The 19842-nt window shown below is 40.8% G+C and overlaps 1 protein-coding gene and 1 non-coding gene across 2 annotated transcripts; one reads left to right on the forward strand and one right to left on the reverse strand.

Moving 5' to 3' along the window:
• Window positions 1–10509: 10509 nt before the first annotated feature.
• LOC145036371 (uncharacterized) lies at window positions 10510–10932 on the reverse strand. Its single transcript, XM_078984814.1, has 2 exons — window positions 10764–10932; window positions 10510–10691 (listed from the first exon to the last, which is right to left on the reverse strand). The coding sequence occupies exons 1-2, from the start codon at window positions 10930–10932 to the stop codon at window positions 10510–10512; spliced, it is 351 nt and encodes a 116-aa protein (XP_078840940.1).
• A 1175-nt stretch (window positions 10933–12107) lies between these two features.
• LOC145038176 (small nucleolar RNA R71) lies at window positions 12108–12214 on the forward strand. Its single transcript, XR_013679239.1, has one exon. It is a non-coding gene; the product is annotated as a small nucleolar RNA R71 (small nucleolar RNA).
• Window positions 12215–19842: the final 7628 nt, after the last annotated feature.

Consider the following 19842-nt stretch of genomic DNA (forward strand, 5'->3'; position numbering starts at 1 on the left):
ATCCATAGGCCCAAAGTCGACTAAGAATCAAAGCCCAACGCATGGCCCAATTTTCCAAATTGGGCCTAGGTCTATACATGATCTCATTCTAAATCCCAACCAAAATTTCAGTCTAACCTTTGACAGTCTAATGGTCCAATATCATATAATCATTAAGGCCCAAGCTATAGCCCATTTATGGCCTAATTTTCCAAATTGGGTCCAACCCCTTACATGGGACTTACCCTAGGCCCATTAAATTATTTTAGTCCATATGATTATTCTTGGATGGCCCATGAATAATCCAATCATCAAGGTCCAACAGAAAGGCCCAACAATAAACCCAAGTGAAGTTAGGGTTTCACATAAAATGCCGATTAGGGTTAAGTTTCCTACTTAACCCATTAAAAAATTAATCCATTAAAGACTTAATCCGTTAAGTCCATTATCGCTTAGATTAATCTTTGCCAAAGTTTATTATTTAATATCTCAAGTTATTAAATAATTCTTGTGTCTCCCGATTAATTCTCAAAATTAGGGTTTAATTGGCATTAGTGTTTTCCAACCCAAAGACTAACCCATTTATTAACTTGCTGGGCTTCTAGATCAATTAGGGCTTTATTGGGCCTATTAAACCCACTAAAATATCATTAAAGTCCATTAGAGTTTTATTAGGGTCCATTAAGATTTTATTAAGCCCATTAAGTTTGATTGGGCCCATTAGGGTTTCAAACCGCCCAAACGAATCAACACAATCGAGACAAGGCACACCGCCACCCGACACGGTGGCCGGTGGCGGCGGGAGGCGGCAGCCACCACCTCACGGTGGTGGTTATGGTTTCTTTCTCATTATTCCATTTTCTTTTACAATTTACAATGAAATACCAAAGCTCACACACACACCCTAACTAATGTAAACACACATACATGGCGGTGTATGGTGGCAGCCACCACCTCACTGTGGTGGCAGTGGCGGCCCTACACTTTCCGACCAAAATAGATCACACACAACACACCCACACTCTTTCCTTTCTTGCAAACGGGTCCAGCCACCCTCCTGGTGGTGGTTGGCGATGATATAAGTACAAAACGACGGTAGTAGAAGATAGAGGTGGGACCGTTGTGGGTGTGGTGACGATATAGCCATCGGAGGACGTCATCAGAAGGAACAGTCGCGACATCCGGCGACAACATTGTCTTCAACGGAAGCAGAATCGACCTACGATCCCATACCCGGTCTTCAATGGCTCTCCATCGGCTGCCCACAACGTCACCAACAACGGTTGTGTCGTCTAGATGGCAAAGCAGTAGTGACAGTCGGCTGGAACTCGCCGGTTACTCTTGATCGGAACAACAAATAACGATGGCAGGAAGCGGCGAAGCGAGTTGTAACAGCAGCAACGGATGGTTCCGTTGGTCGGGAAACGAGTTTGAAGGGGTGGCGGCGGCTGGTTGGTTGGTTAACAGCTCTCACCGGCGGCAACGGCTTCGACTGGAGACGGACGGGATTTTGGCAGCCACAGAAGCGATGGAGATGGGTGGTGCAACGCCGAGGAGGGTGTAGATGAAGTTGGCGGCTGAACAAATGAGGCTGGGGCTAGGGTTATCGGGGGTGACGGGTTTATATACCCCGATCCCCATAACTTCTTTTTATAATTCCAAGTTTAGCCCCTCCATCCAGAAATCATTACAATATAAATCCCATATTTACCTTTTAAACCCTGCCCTTTAATTCTCTTTCAAAAGAAATCCAAAACTTAAACTTTAGCCCTCCCTTCCATGATTCCTTACGAAATAACACCCCTAATTTACAGTACAACCCTAAGCCTCTAAAATCCTTTCAAATGAAGTCCCAAAAGTTAATATTTAGTCCCCACCCTCATTAATACTTACGAATTGGGTCCGGAACTTACTCTTTTAACCCTCGACTTCTAAAATGGTGACAATTAGCTCTTCGAGACCATCCTTTTATACATAATTATTTATTTTAGGGCTACGAGTCCTTCATTTATTTATAAATTTATTTAATAAATAAATGGGTGTTACAATCTCAAAATGTCATAATAAATTTATCAAATCGAAACTAGCATCAAGATCATATCAAAATATCAGAACCTAACTCCCAGGCTAAACTGTGGTGTGTGTCATGCCATCATCCCGAGCCCTTCCCTTTGCTAGCTGAAGTACCTGAAACCAAAAACTGAAACTGTAAGCACAAAGCATAATGAGCTCCCCCAAACTACCACATACCCTACAATAACATATAAACACATACTAGGCCTTGCCCACTGCATCGGACCGAAGTCTGGAACTGACTAGGGCCTCACCCACTACATCGGACCAAAGTCCAGAACTGCATCAGACTGAAGTCTGGAACTAACTAGGGTCTTGCCCACTGTATCGGACCGAAGTACGGAACTGCATCGGACCGAAGTGCGAAACTAACTAGGGCCTTGCCCACTGCATCAAACCGAAGTTCGAAACTAACTAGGGCCTTGCCCACTGCATCGGATTGAAGTCCAAAACTGACTGATCATATCATAACATAATCAAGCATATAACATAAACATATATATTGCATACTACATCGAACCATAGTTCGAAACACATAACACATAACATGCATGTATCACAAAGACATCAAGCATACTAAACTACTGCATCAGACTATAAACCGGAACTACTACTAACCAAATGGGTCAGCATTGTGGCCGTAGATCGGTTCCTACTGAAAGGAAACTCACCTCGTAAGTCTATCTGCTGAAAAGCTGATTGAGAACTATCTGAATGTTGCTCCGGTAACTCCCCTGCTACAATTCCCAAAATACACTTAATCAAACATTGATAACTAATCTTAGGGTAAAATGACTATTTTACCCCTGGTCAAAGTCAACAACCCGTTGACCTGACTCGCCGAGTTAGGCTGCGAACTCATCGAGTCCCTATCTTTCCTTCTATTTCCTTACCTGACTCTACTCGTCGAGTTTAGCCACAACTTGACGAGTTCCCATTCCTTATTAATATCATGCCAACCTTCATCCGACTCGCTGAGTTGTATGATTAACTCGTCGAGTTCACCTTCATTGTAAGAACACATTGATGTGCACGAAAGTACCCACTAATTTTAATATTTATAACCTAACAAACTTAACTAACTATGCACTTATAGGCAGTGTACCTAGTCAGATTACAGTATAGCTTAGGTAAGTTGGGTGTCAATCACAGGGAACGGTGTCACTAATTTACTGTTAAATTAATCTAATTATTAACAAGCTAAAAGGGTTTTTATCTAATTTTTCAAGTTTGGATGAACTTAATTCTTTAACGATAACTTAATCAATAAATAAAATACTTATATTAGTTCGAATTCACTTTCACTCAATGGTTATACATTGGCTATAACTATTACTGTTGATGACCAATTAAGATAGTATTAGTAGTTTAGTTCTAACTCTACTAATTATTAATCAATTCATGTAATTCTATTTATGTTCATACAATAGTTAACACAGAATCAATTATTAAGTAAGATTGGACCCATGAAAGATTGATTAATCAAAACAAAATTATAGTCATAATATAAGTTCTCTAACACAGCTTAATTTAATTATTCAATTACTATTCTAAGATTGGTTTGATCTTAGCTCCAAAAACTAGTTTCACTATATTATTAGGTATTCAAGTTAATGCAACATTGTGTTCACTAACTACATAGAACAAGGATTCAAAGTAATTAAATAACTAATTCAAGCATGCTAGGTAAAATTAATCAACAGAAGCATATCACCAACAATTAAAGTCAAATCTAATGCATTAAAACCATAAGTTCCAGCTTCATCTAGCTAATAGAAGCAGCTAGATTTAGCTGGACATATTAATAGTTAAACAAACAAATGTTATAATCCAAAACATATTAAAGTGTACCATACTATGAATCAATTTATGTACTTCTACTTCCTTGGTGTTGAAACCAGCTTCCAAGTATTTTTCTCCTCTGATTTTTCGTCTTTAGGAACCCTTCTCAGCCACCAAAAGTTTTTCTAATCGTAATGGTTAAGGATATATATAGTTTCCCGATTTTCATCATTCACGTCGTGAATAATAAGATATTCACGTCGTGAGTTCCAGATAACCGTGCCCGTCAAGGATTCCTTCACCGGTGTACATATCTTCTAGAACATAGACTAACGTCGTGAATCTTGAGATATTCACGTCGTGAAATCACTTTTCCTTGATTTTCTTGTCCTTTTTTAACTCCCAAAGTTTCTTCCTTTGATGTTTTTAGCCCCTTTTCTTCAAAATGTCTTCTTTTTTTGCTGCAAATAACATTTAAACTCATAAGTACCATTATTCTAAACAAGTTACCAGTTTATATATAAAAATGTACTTCAATATTGCCTAAAAATAAGTATAAATATGGAAATATCAAAATACCCCACACTTGGACTTTGCTTGCCCTCAAGAAAATTTAAACTTAACCCTTTATTACTAACATCACATAGAGCAATCCGATTCCAGCTCAACCATTATGCCAATACCTCAACGCATGCATTTGTGTCTAAAAATTTCCTAAAGTACCCCCATACTTTAAATACTCACAATCTTCATAAACACTCGCCCACTTCTTCCGAACATTGCTCATTTTATGAATCCCTCCGAATCCATCCGCAGAAAACCTCCTAACCTCAAGGTATTTTTGGTTGAGCAACCCAAGCATACATAATCTAGACAATTACAATTTATGATACCACTATGGAGCTCTTTTGAATTTCTTCACTTCCTTGATAATTTGATCTTTGATTTCTTTGAATTCATACCTTATTGTTTAATTTCTTTGTATCTTCAACTTTTGAATTTCTTGGAATTTTGGTTTTTGTTCTTCATGCTTTGACTTTGATGCTCCAAAAATTCTTCAAACTTTTTCTTGTAATTCTCTCTCTCTCTCTCTCTCTCTCTCTCTCTTTTTTAACATGTAACTCACTTTTTTCACTCAAATCCTACATGCTTAAGCAGGGGCGCTCAACTTCAACCTTTATTGGTTAAAGATAATAATTTTCCTAGATACATTTCTGGTACACGATGCTAAACATATTGCATCCTTCAAACTAAGTGAGGTTGTGTTTTTGTTCCATGATTTCACTAAAATAAGGGAGGCCACAAACGCACTATAACGTGTGTTGGATCAACTAAACATTTGAGCTCTTATCGGATTATTCCATGCAACACTAGCAACTATAGTTCAAATTATTAATACTAGATTTAATTATTAAAAGTTTCAAATTTTACCATTATCTAGCAATTTACTATTTCTACCCTCTACCCCACACTTATTTCATACAATGCCCTCATTGTATGCCTAAATATAAAAAATAAGAAAAGAGAGAAAAAGGAACAGACTCCCCTGGGATAGTGGTGTGATCATCTCCAAAAGTGTGAAAAACGTGCATCTTCAATATGGACTCTGAGAAATAGAAACTTGGATCTTGAACTCGCGAGATAAGGAATGTACCGGAAAAAACGTGAAATCGAGCCTTAAATCTTCTAAAAATGTGGTCGAAATCTTCAAAATAGAACGAACAATGTGGGAAAGCATACACCACATTGTATAGTAGTGAAAATGAGCCAAAATAATCTCCAGAATAATGACAAGAAGACTGGTATCAACCCATGGAATAATAATTTGTCAAGGGCCTTGAACTTGTGAAGAACACCAATTCACGATGTGAAATAAGAAAAGTCACGACTTGAAGCCGCAAGCACACGTATTCTGGGAACCCTTGAGAACTGACTCACGATGTGAGTAACAATAGTTCACGTCGTGAAAACTGGGCAGACAGACAAACATTTAACCAAATCTTCTTTTAATGTGCACAATTCAACGCAATGTCTTAATGTATTAAGACTCTTCGAAATTCACCAGTTTTTGACTCTTTCGCTGAATATCCACTCTCTCGACTCACCCCACACTTATTTTAAAATATGGGTCTCGACTCTCGACTCTAAACACTCCCGGCTAAAGACGTACGCACTTATATCTCGATATCCTTTCTAGGCGCTCCTAGCAATTTCTGAGAAATAACAACCAAAGAAAAATAAAAGTAACATAATATCTTCATAGTTCTTACAATCCTAACAAAATAACACAATAAAAACAAATAAAACAAAATAAAAACAAACAATCAATCATCCTCCTCCTCATCGTTCGCTCCGCTCGTACCCGCTCCGTCACCTGCACGTCCGCCATACTCCGTCCATCTCGGAAAAATCGGGTAATGATACCCCAAATGAGGCGGATGCTCCACTCCAAGGTGTTTGACAACATTCTCCATTGTCCCTCCGATCCAATTGACACTCAAAGATAATTGGTCAAAATAACCAGCCATGTCATTCCCAAAATATGGTCCCACCATGGATGCAGGTGGAGGTATTGGTTGTCTACATTCTCCCCGTCCTCTCACATTCCTGCGCCTCGGCCATGGTTGTGGTTCAGGTTGGTCGGTCGGCTGATCATCATCATCATCATCACCCTCACCATCTGAAGGCATTATGCCCCAATGCGACCCAAAGTTTCTGACAACTCGCATAGTCTCCAAATACCCCATGCCAAACTCATGCTCATCCACACACGTCATGGAGCGAGTAATATCAGGAACAACCAAATGATACGAGCGGGCCAAACGCGTAACAAAGTGCCCTCCACAAATGGGGCTCCCAGGGCGCGAACTAGCGGCAGACCCAGCCAGAAAATGTGCTAGAAAATAAGGAATGTTGCAACACACACCAGACTATAAGATACACCATAAGAAGAATAAATTATGTTTTGTCACTTTATCTCCATGCCTCCTATGATTTATGGAAAATGTAATGAACCGGTAGAGTAAGCGATGGATCGGGGACTGTAACATCTGGATATCCAGGTATGGGAATTTGAGTATTTTATATTGGGGAATGAGGAGACTCGGGAAGTTGACGCCTCAACTCGTCGAGTAGGATCGTGTTTTGGGGACCAGTTTAATAAAGGGACTCGACGAGTCGGGTATTTGGACTCACCGAGTCGGCGCTGTCAAGGAAAACCCTAATTGTCCGGGTTTAGGACCTATTTAAAAGCCCTTATGGCCTTCAGTGGCGGCCACCTACACCTTTGAGAGACTCCTGTCGAACCAGAGAGCTGAGAGAGTGAAGAAGAGCCATTTTGGAGCATTCTTGAGGTGGTTGTGCAATGGAGTAGTCATTTCCAGCAGAGGGAGGTCAAGGGGGGTGTCGATTCAGAGCTTCTGAGCTTGCATCTTCACCATAGAGGTATCAAATCGTTCTCCCTTTTTTGTTTTGGGTAAGATTGGTGATTTTAGGTTTTTCTAGCTTCTTTTATGGCTTGATTTGTGGAGTATAGTGTCCCATTGAGTGTAAAGCCATAGATCTGGACCCAAAGAGGTCCAGAGAGTCCCTTCCATCCTGCTTTATGCATTCTATTTGGAGTTTTGAGCTAGGGTTGTTATGTAATGAAGGGTTTCACCCAAATGAGCTTGTAGAACCTTGCATGAGTGCCCAAGGTTCGACCTTTTCATGGTTATTGGCTTTGAGGGAGTCAGATCTATGGTTTGGTGAAGCAGATCTGACCTCAGAAGGTCATATGAGGGTTGTCATGGGAGCAACTCGCTGAGTCCATAGGCAGACTCGACGAGTCGAGTCGGGGTTGCCCCGCGATTCGTTGCTGAGTAACTCGACGAGTGGAGAGGGAACTCGTCGTGTCTAAGAGGTTTAAAAAGGATTTAGAGAACCCGCATGGACTCGCCGAGTCACTCTTGTGTACTCGCTGAGTCTGGTCAGTGTTGACCGTTGACTTGAGTTGTCTTATGTTGACTTTGGGAGTTTTGGTCAACGGAGGTAATAGAGGTCAGGGAGGGGTAAAATGGTCTTTTACCCATACCTGACTAGATAGGGAAAGAGTAATCGCCGGTTAATTAGAGTTGGGACTTCGAGTATTAATTAGAGATATTTGCTTTATGTGTTAGGCGGTGGCGAGTCCGAGGTTCGCATGTGCAGATAATTGCTTTCTGATTGCCAGGTGAGTCTTCTCACTATACTTTACATTGAGTAGGTAACCAGAGTTATGTGACAGATTATTTGTATGCTATGTATGTTATGTGTTGTACTGCATTATTTCTATGTGATTTATGCTATGCATGTTTACAGAGTTAGAACTGGAAGGTTCCCAAGTTAGAACCGCAAGGTTCACAGAGTTAGAGCCAGAAGGTTCACAGAGTAGGGTCCACGGACCCACAGAGTTATAGCCTCGAGTGGCTAATATGTGTTATGTGTGGTATTTTGGGGAAATCACTAAGCTTTGTGCTTATAGTGTTTTGTGTTATGTGTTTCAGGTTTCTCTCAGGATCACGGGACGACACCAGCTCGATTGTACACACCAGAGAAAGAGTCATGTTTTGAGGATCCTGGTTTATTATGCAAGTGAAAATGAAGTTATGCTTTGCAATTCGATTACGATTCGGATTTTAAGAAAAGTGTTTTATTAAGAATTTAAACGATTATTTTTAAATGAAAAATTGTTTTGAAATTTACGGTGTTACAGGGACCGAATACCGCTCTCGAGAGACACTCCGGAATTAAACATTTCGGATGCAATATTATGCCAGAAAGAATACCCAATGACACCCTTCGCATATCCTCTAGCAGCCGCACTCAAAAACATACCAAATTCGAGAGTCATTGCCTCTTGTCGATCATATAGTCAAACTCTCCAAGCAAATTCAACAAGGCTGCACTCCTAGTAATCACCCCCAAACGGAATACCAAAGCTTGTGGCCAGTGTGGGTCTTGAAACATTTTCCTGAAATGTCACTGTTGAGAAAAAATCAACACAAAATTCCTTATATACCCGCTCTTGGACCCGGAACAGGTTATGCCATCCAGAACAAGTGAACGAATACCCATCTCCAATAAATACTTTTGTCAAAAATGGACCCAACCGGTCTACGAGCCATACTTACCTCAACCATGTCCAATTAATTGTTGGAGCAACTGCAGTTTCTCTAATGTAGAGCCACCCTAATTTGTTGTTCCATCGGGTCAAGATGTCTCGGGACATTGTTGCAGGAAAATTCTAAAACGGATGCAAAGCCACAACTCCAGATGGAATCTCTCTTCTGGGAGCCATTTCTGCAAAAATAGTAGCAAAGATATCCAAAAGAAACAATCCAACGAATTAGAAATAAAGGAAACACAGAAAACTGGTCAGCCTAGGATTCACATCGTGAATCCTTTAAGATTCACATCGTGAATTCGTAACATTAGCAAGTAGAATCGCAACAATCAGGGGCAAATCTGGTCAATATTAATGGGTTTTACTCCTATACCACTTCCAATCACAAAGCATAAACGTTCAAAGGCTATTACGGAACTGTAAAGAAGTAAATTCGACATTTTATCCAATTAACATGTCCTAACCCTAAGTTCAGTTATTACAGAAAAATTAAGCTTAAAAATTAAGAATTATTACCTTTGATGGAAGTATTACGTAAGCACAAAGAAAAATAGAGGAGTCGTCGGCCAAAATCAGAGCAATGGGGGCAAAAGGGGGGACCAGATCTCGTTTTCACTTCGTGAGGAATCAACAAAGGTTGGGTCAACTGGTTTTTAGGGCTTTATTCTGTGGTCCCGTGTTTTCAAAAATTCACGTCGTGAATCCTGAAGAATTCACGTCGTGAGTTTAGTCTGGGCTAAATTTTGGGCCATGCACTCATGGATTGGTCTTGGGCCACTTATAAAATGGATAAACTATATCATTGACTTATTATCCGGTTTATTCTCGATTCACGTCGTGAATTCTGAAGAAGTCAAGTCGTGAATGTTGTCTGGAAGGAAAAATTCATACTAAATCAAATTTGACTTTCAACTAAATTCTCAATTATTACTACTTCCATTTTAGGGTCCCTACATTCAGTGTTTAATTATGTTATAATTGAGTTGGATGATATGATCTATGTTTTTAAGACTAAAACGCAAAAAGAAAAGAAAAAAAACGCAAACCAAACTCGGGTTGCCTCCCGAGAAGCGCTTCTTTTTCTTGGAGTCTTGAGTTGGACTCCGTGCCTCCTACGTTGAATCGTATGAAGAGTCTACCACCAGTTGGACCTTTTGTTCCTTGAAATGCCTCTTGTAAGCTTGAACTCATCTTTTTTACACCTTTTTCAAATTTTCCTTTTTAGCTTTGATCTCATCCTCCTTAAGCTTGTGTTTGGTCCCTTTAGTTTCTTCCCTACACTCCATAGCATCCTTCTCCTCTTTCACTACTGGATTTGTCACCTTTAAAGTAACCTCCTCTTCATCACTTGTCATCTCATCATCGTCCTTGCTCACCCAAGAAGGGGGACTCTTGTAAGCAATGACTTCAACTAAATAGGGGACAAATGCTCTTGGTTTAGTTCTTTTGAATTGATGAACGGTCTTGATCTCTTCTTCCATAAGCTTCTCTAGTTCTTCTAATTCATTGTCTTCATCATTAATGGTGAAAATTTATTCATGAGCATGATCCTCTTGAAAGCTATCTTCCAATCCAAAAACTTCCTTTTCATCATCAACCCTCAAGGTGAGCTTAGACTCGCGAATATCAACAAGAGCTCCAGCAGTGTTAAGCAATGGACGACCAAGTATAATTGGCACATCGGGATCTTCTTTCATGTCCAATACAACAAAGTCTATTGGAAAAACGAATTTCCTAATTTTCACCAAAATATCCTCCACGATGCCCTGGGGTTGTGTCACTTAACGATTTGCCATGTGAATAGTCATTCTTATAGCCTTCATCTTCTGAATTTCCAACTTTTGATAAAATGAGTAAGGCATCAAATTAATGTTAGCCCCAAAATCGGCTAAAGCATCAACCTTCATGTTGTTACCAAACTTACATGGAAGAGTGAGGCGTCCAGGATCCCCCATTTTCTTAGGTGTCTCTCCCAACAAAACTTTCGAGCTTTGCTCACTTAGAATCACCTTGGAATTCTTCTTTAATTGCATGCGAGTGTCTATCAAATCTTGCAGTAATATTTGATACTTGGGAATTTTGGATAAGGACTCGACAAAGGGAGTATTAATCGGGATACCCTTCATATGCTTGACAAACTATATATGCTCTCTTTCTAGTGGACTAAGGGTAGCTTGGGAAGGAAACGACAAGGGCGGCTGATAAACCGAGCCAGCTATAAAAAATTTCTATTCCTGACGGGCCCACGTCGTGAACTTATATGGTTCATGTCGTGAATTCTGAAATTCAGCAGCATCTTGATTTTCGAGCTTGGGCTTCTTCAACTTTGGATCGGGCTACTGTTGTTCATCTTCTAAAGCTTTTAAGAACTTAAAGATGGCCTCTTCCTCAGTATCTATGGCCATTACATGATATTGGGCCTTCGTTTCGGGATTTTTCGGGGACAACTTCTCATGAAGCAGAGTTGGCTAGTTGACCATGTTGTACTTCAAGGTTATTAATGGAGGCTTGCTGATTCTTTATTAAAGTTTGCTGTTCATTAATAGCATAATCAGTAGCATCGTGTCTCTTTTTCGAGGCTTCTATATAGACTTCATCAACATGGTCTCTAGATCGGGTTTCTTCTTGGCTAGTGGCTGCTCCTTTTGATAGAAACCTCGACCTGTCTGCCTATACTTCTTCTTTTTGCTTCTTATACTCTTCATAGGGCAGCCACTCGTTCTTTGGTTTCCTCCAGTCTTCATCAAACTTATCCCCACTCGAGTAGCACACTTGAGCTTTTCTGTTCTCAAACTCATCTAAATTGCAGTCCTTGGTCAAGTGTGAACCACTACACCTCTCGCAACCTACTCTTATGGCATGAATTGAGTGGTCCGTTTGTGTCAACCTCCGATCCATATTATTTAGCATAGCCATCATTACTGCCATTTCTTTAGTTTGGGATCCTCCATCGCCTTTAATTTCATCTTTCCTAAGGTTGTGGTATTCGCTAGAGTGTTTCGCGAATTCTTCAATTAATTCCTTGACTTCGCCCAAATTTTTCCTTGTAAGTGGTCCTTGAGAATAAAGGAGTTGTCTTGTCATCACGTTTACCCCATCATAAAATATTGATACCTCCTGTTGAATGTTAAGGTCATGCTGAGGACAATTCCTTAACAACCCTTTGTAACGGTCCCAAGCTTCGTAAAGTGACTCTCCCGGGTTTTGCTCAATATTGGCTATTGCCTTTTTGAGTTTAGCAATCTTGGATGGTGGACAATATTGATCTAAAAACTGCTCACGCATTTGAGCCCAAGTAGTTACGGTACCTGGTGAAAGTGCTTTCAACCAATCCTTTGCAGCTCCTTTAAAAGTGACGGGAAGAACCTTAGCAAAATGGTGTCTCTGTTAATATTTGGGACATTGATGTAATCAGCAATGTCATTCACTTCATCTAAGTGTTTGAATGCATCCTCGTGATCCTTTCCATAGAATGGGATATCCTTTAGTGCGGAAAGGATATGTCCCTTTAGCTCGAATGTGGCAGTGGCAGGGATGGCAGGTTGTACTAAGCCTGGACCAACATCCTCTCGAATTCTCTTTCTGTATGCTCCCATGGACATTTCCTCAATATTTTCCATCTCGTGCCTTGGCTCGTTCTCAGGTTCGCTCGTATGTTCTTCAAATTCGGGCTCGGTATCGTACTTGGATTCGGTTTGGAAGGGTATTTGATCCAAGTGTTCAATCTTGCTTTTGTTCTTCGAGGATGAACTTGACTCCCCAGTCTTCTTTCCTGATTTCTTTGAAAACACTGATTTGAATTCTTGTAAGGGCGTCTTCTTCTTGTTAATTGTAGACTCGGGATCTTCAAGTAGTGGCATCAAAGGTGTGTTTGAGCCTCTGATCATGAACTCCTGCAGATAATAAATAAAGACAACACAAAAATGCACCAAAATAGACAAATAAACTAAAAACTAAGGAAAACTAAAATTCACAGTTCTCACGTCGTGAATCTAAAAATTAACGTCGTGAGTTCTGTAAAAAAAATAATAAGCAAATAAAAAATTTGGAAAACAGAGAATAAAAACTAAAACTAAAACTCGTGCTGGAAAATTAACTTTTTGCAGGTTTTACCCACAAAAAGGATCGATTAACCTAAAGCAAATAAACTAAGCCGTTCCCTGGCAACGGCGCCAAAAATTTGATGTGCACGAAAGTACCCACTAATTTTAATATTTATAACCTAACAAACTTAACTAACTATGCACTTATAGGCAGTGTACCTAGTCAGATTACAGTATAGCTTAGGTAAGTTGGGTGTCAATCACAGGGAACGGTGTCACTAATTTACTATTACATTAATCTAAATATTAACAAGCTAAAAGGGTTTTTATCTAATTTTTCAAGTTTGGATGAACTTAATTCTTTAACAATAACTTAATCAATAAATAAAATACTTCTATTAGTTCGAATCCACTTTCACTCAATGGTTATACATTGGCTATAACTATTACTGTTGGTGACCAATTAATATAGTATTAGTAGTTTAGTTCTAACTCTACTAATTATTAATCAATTCATGTAATTCTATTTATGTTCATACAATAGTTAACACAGAATCAATTATTAAGTAATATTGGACCCATGAAAGATTGATTAATCAAAACACAATTATAGTCATAATATAAGTTCTCTAACACAGCTTAATTTAATTATTCAATTACTATTCTAAGATTGGTTTGATCTTAGCTCCAAAAACTAGTTTCACTATATTATTAGGTATTCAAGTTAATGCAACATTGTGTTCACTAACTACATAGAACAAGGATTCAAAGTAATTAAATAACTAATTCAAGCATGCTAGGTAAAATTAATCAACAGAAGCATATAACCAACAATTAAAGTCAAATCTAATGCATTAAAACCATAAGTTCCAGCTTCATCTAGCTAATAGAAGCAGCTAGATTTAGCTGGACATATTAATAGTTAAACAAACAAATGTTATAATCCAAAACATATTAAAGTGTACCATACTATGAATCAATTTATGTACTTCTACTTCCTTGGTGTTGAAACCAGCTTCCAGGTATTTTTCTCCTCTGATTTTTCGTCTTTAGGAACCCTTCTCAGCCACCAAAAGTTTTTCTAATCGTAATGGTTAAGGATATATATAGTTTCCCGATTTTCATCATTCACGTCGTGAATAATAAGATATTCACATTGTGAGTTCCAGATAATCGTGCCCGTCAAGGATTCCTTCACCCGCGTACATATCTTCTAGAACATAGACTCACGTCGTGAATCTTGAGATATTCACGTCGTGAATTCGCTTTTCCCTGATTTTCTTGTCCTTTAATCTTTTAACTCCCAAAGTTTCTTCCTTTGACGTTTTTAGCCCCTTTTCTTCAAAATGTCTTCTTTTTGGCTGCAAATAACATTTAAACTCATAAGTACCATTATTCTAAACAAATTACCAGTTTATATATAAAAATGTACTTAAATATTGCCTTAAAATAAGTATAAATATGGCAATATCACACGTCCAGTCTGTGACTTGCGGAGTTGTATGAACAACTAATCGAGTCTATTCTTACGGGTAAGGAGATTGCCTTGGACTCGCCGAGTCAGGGCGTAGACTCGTCGAGTCCCTCTACATTTAGATCCATGACTTAACTCACTGAGTCCTTACTCAACTCTCTATACAGACTTGGTAGTACTGAACCGGGAATCTAGGACTTGCGACCTGACTCGTCGAGTCAGAAGAACGACTCACTGAGACCTTTGCATGCAGTTTCTATTCAGTCGATTCTAAAGAGCTTTAGTGCATCCAATACATAGATCTGGGTTTCTGGGACTATTTGAACACATAAAGTTGCTAACTTTACGTGTATCTAAGAGGCAATGAAACAATAACACCCAAACTTGGCTATTATGGGAGGTTACTTGACTAAAACAAAGCCATGGCTGCCAAAAAGTGGCCTTCTTGAGCTCCTGGAGCTCAAGAGAGGCTAGATCCGAGATATAGTTGGATTATAAAACTGCATCACTAGGGATTTGGGGTTTTTGAGCTCAAAACCATCAATTTGGGGACAAAATAGATCTAGTTGTACAATAATCAAGATAAAAGCTTTATTACCAGAAAGGATGGCTAAAGAGGAGTATAATCTGCATCTACTTCTTCCTTAATTTCTTCTACCTTCTCATTCTTCTTCTTGCTCAACAATGCACCAAAAATTCCTTCACAAGGGCAAAGATCACTCACACACACTTCAAGGAGGCTTGGGTTTCAGGAATAAGTCTCTGAGAGGTGAAGGAGGCTGGCTTGGGGCTATAATGATGTTTAAATGGGATACACACCCTGAAAATTAGGGCTTCATCCAAATTGGCGGACTCACCGAGTCAGGAATATGGACTCGTCGAGTCGCCACGCCAACTTCACGTGGTGACCCGCTGCTACTCGACGAGTTAGGGCCACTGACTCGTCAAGTAGCTTCTAAAATAAGAAGAAAATAATGTTTTAAATGCGTACCAGGAACGGGGAGTTACAACTCTCCCTACTTATATTAGAATTCATCCTCGAAGTCTTCTGCTACTGAATCTGAATATAACTCCGGGTCATGCTCCCTCATCTCCTCCTCGGTTTCCCATGTCCACTCCGAACCCTTCCGGTGCTGCCACTGTACCATCACTAGCTGAACCACCTTGTTCCTCAAGGTCTTAGTCTTCCGATCCAAGATCAGAACGGGTCTCTCGATGTAATGCAGGCTGCTGTCAACTTGGATATCCTCCAATGGTACAACTATTGACTCGTACACCAAACACTTCTGTAACTGAGACACATGGAATGTATTGTGGATTTGGCTAAGCTCTGCTGGAAGATCTAACCAATAAGCAACCCGACCCATCTGGGCCAAAACCCTAAAGGGTCCAATGAACCTGGGGCCCAGCTTGCCCCTCTTCCGGAACATGATGACACCCTTCCAGAGTGACACTTTCAGGAGGACCATATCGCCTACCTGAAACTCCAAATCGGAATGCCTCCTATCGGCGTAACTCTTCTGGCGGCTCTGAGCAGTTTGGAGCCGGCTACAAACCTGCTGTATCAATTCTGTGGTCTTAAGCACCACCTCAGTGCTCCACATGACTCTCTGACCGACCTCGCCCCAACAGATTGGGGTCCTACACTTCCTCCCGTAGAGCATCTCAAAGGGAGGTCGGTTTATACTGGAGTGATAATTGTTGTTATATGAAAATTCCGCTAATAGGAGGTACGTATCCCAATAGCCACCAAAATCTAGGACACATGCCCAAAGCATGTACTCAAGAGTCTAAATCGTCCTCTCGCTCTGCCCATCCATCTGAGGGTGGAAATCGGTGCTGAAAAGAAGATGAGTCCCCATCTCATCATGGAACCGCTTCCAAAACCTGGAAGTGAACCGGACGTCTCGATCTGATACCACCGAAACAGGCACTCCATGACGTGCCACAACCTCTCACACATAAATATCGGCTAACTTCTCGGCCGATATGCTCTCCTGGATCGGCATGAAATGTACGCTCTTGGTCAACCGATCCACTATGACCCAAATCGAATCAACTCTACGTGCAGTCCTGGGAAGCTTAGTAATGAAATCCATGGTGATATCCTCCCATTTCCACACGGGAATTTCGAATGGTTGCATCCTACCATGGGGTCTCTAGTGCTCCACCTTGACCTTCCTACAGGTCAGACATCTCTCCACGTACCAAGCTACGTCCCGCTTCATGCAGGGCCACCAATAATCACATCGAAGATCTCTCTCTATATTTGTCGCCCCTGTGTGGATGGATAACAAAGACTTGTGGGCCTCATACATCAACACCTGCCGCACTCCTCCCCAGTACGACACCCAAAATCTCCCATGAAGGGTCAAAAATCCTCGACTGTCATAATCGAAAGAAGCTACTCGACCAACGATCCTCTTGCACTTCTGTCTTTCCTCCTTTAGACCCTCAACCCGTGCCTCTCTAATTTGCTCCAATAATGGCGTAATCACTATCATCCTCAGACATATATCCCTGATCGGAGCCACCATCGCCTTGCGGATCAGGGCGTCGGCCACTACGTTGGCCTTGCCTGGATGATAAAGGATCTCACATTCATAGTCCTTAACCACATCTAACCACCAACGTTGCCTTATGTTTAGATTCGGTTGATCCATGAGGTACCTCAGACTCTTGTGATCTTTGTAAATGGTGCAATGGACCCCATAGAGGTAATGTCTCCATATCTTGAGGGAGAACACCACTGCCCCCAGCTCTAAATTGTACGTCGGATAGTTAGCCTCGTGAGGCTTCAACTGTCTAGAGGAATAATCGTTCACATGCCCTCAACACTACTCCCATACCTGTAATCGAAGAATCACAGTAGACTATGAAATCATCCACTCCCTCTGGAGGGTAAGAATCGGTGCCTCATACAATCTCTGTTTGAGGGTCTCAAATGTTGCATGCTGCTTAGGCCCTGAATGATATGCCATCGACTTCCTGGTCAGTCGAGTGAGCGGAACTGCTATCTTGGAGAAATCCTGGATAAATCTCTTGTAGTACCATGCCAACCCTAGGAAGCTCCGAATCTCATATGGAGACCTCAGGACCTCTCACTGCATCACGACCTCTATCTTAGCCGGATCTACTAATATACCCTTTTGGTTTACAAGGTGTCCAAGGAACTACACCTTGCGCAACTAGAACTTTGCGGAAAGTTTCTCCTTCCTCAGCGTCTCTAACACCTCTCTCAGGTGCTCCTCGTGCTGCTCCTGAGTCTTGGAATAGAACAAGATTTCATCGATGAACACTATCATGAACGGATCTAACATCGGTCTGCATACGCGATTCATGAGATCCATGAGCGCGGCTGGTGCGTTGGTGAGCCCAAATGGCATCACCATGAACTCATAATGACCATAGCGGGTCCTAAAAGCGGTCTTCTGTACATCCTCACATCTAACCCGCATTTGATGATAATCGGAGCGCAAATCAATCTTGGAGAATCAAGATGCTCCCTGAAGCTGATCAAACAAGTCATCTATCCTCGGACATGAGTAACGGTTCTTCACCGTCACCTTGTTCAAGTCCCGGTAATCTATACACATACAGTGGGACCCATCCTTCTTCTTCACAAACAGGATCGGGGCTCCCCATGGCGAACTTCTTGGTCTGATAAAACCCTTGTCTAGCAGCTCCTGCAACTTTGTAGAAAACTCTTGCATCTCAGGAGGAACCAATCGATATGGTGCCTTGGCTATTGGAGCCGTACCAGCAACCAGGCCAATCCTGAACTCAACCTGTCTCTCAGGAGGTATCCCAGGTACATCATCAACTGTCTCATTGCCCTTCTCCAGGGCATCTAAAACATAGGCGACATACCCCAAACAACCCTGATGAAAGTAGCGCCTCGATCTCGCTGCTGAACAAAGAATTGGTCCGCGCTGTGGCCTCTTGACCTGAATCACTAACTCTCCCCCACTAGGGGTGCGAACCCTCACTAACTGCAACTCACAATCAATCACTGCCCCATTGGGGCTCATCCAATCCATACCCACTATGACTTTATTCCCTCGTAAGGGAATAGGAACCAGGTCTACTGAAAACTGCTCATCAAATAACCACAGCGAACACCCTCTATGTATCCTCGCGACCCTGACGGTCCTGTCATCAGCTATCTCAACCTCAAGTGGATAGTCCAGCTCCCTCGGAGCTCTGCTAAACCGCTTGCTAAGCGCAAGTGAGACAAATGATCGGGTAGCCACCAAATGAAACAATACTGTAGTTGAAATGTTGTTCACTAAGAACAACCCTATATACAAACACATAACCATAAGAAATAATCAATGCTAAATACAGAGATAAGAAGAAAAAAATGCATACCCATCACCACATCATGAGTTGTCCACCCCTCCTCTGTTGTCATCTGGAAAGCTCTAGTCTTCGCCAATGGCGCCTCAGCCCGACCCTGACAGCCGTCTGTAATCCTCAAAGTAGCAGGGGCAGGTGCTGCCACCTTCCCTGCTACTGCTAAACTCGGGCACTGGAACTTTTTATGTCCTCTCTGATTGCAATGGAAGCAAATCAGATCAACTGCTATGGTGGTGGTGGTAGTGGCTGTACAATCCCTACTCATATGCTCAGTTTGACTGCACTTATTGTTGGATTAGTGTCTAAGCCTGTAACTATATTTGGTATGTACTTGACCCGGTTATGCATGGTCCTTTTGGGTTGCCTTCACCAAAGCAAATTGACAAGGTAATTTATGGAGAGAGAGGATATTATGATTTATTAATATATTATAAGATTAATATATTAAAATAAAAATCTTATTATTTAATTAATATTAGTTAGAAATTAATTAAGAATTAATTTTGTGGCTAAAAGAGATTTATTAAATAAAGGGGTTTAAACTGTCAAATGTGTGATAGTTGGATTTTGGGCTGGGAAACCTAATGGATCAAAGGGGGAACGAAATTATGATGAGAGTCCATCAAAATTTCATCCATAGGCCCTATTCCAGAAGGCTCCATGGGCTGCTTGGTGATTAAGCTGTCCATTAGGGTTTTGACTAAAACCCTAGTAGCCAATAGTATAAATAATACCCCTGGCCTTCAAAATTCGGTATTTTCTTCCAAGAGAACCCTATGGCCAAAGTTTAAAGTCTCCTCCCTCACTTATAATATCCTTCTTGCTTCTTGGTGTTTGTAAGCCATTAGAGGAGTTACACTTGTGACTCCAAACTCAACAAGGAAGAAAGATCAAGCATTCTTAAAGAGTTAATCATCTAGATCTGATATTTTATGTCAATTTTGATTTATGTATACTAGATCTAGGGTTTCAAATCTTGGATGAATTAC

The sequence above is a fragment of the Lactuca saligna genome, chromosome 3, assembly GCF_052625555.1.
Source record: "Lactuca saligna cultivar CGN05327 chromosome 3, ASM5262555v1, whole genome shotgun sequence".
NCBI classification, from domain to species: Eukaryota; Viridiplantae; Streptophyta; class Magnoliopsida; order Asterales; family Asteraceae; genus Lactuca; species Lactuca saligna.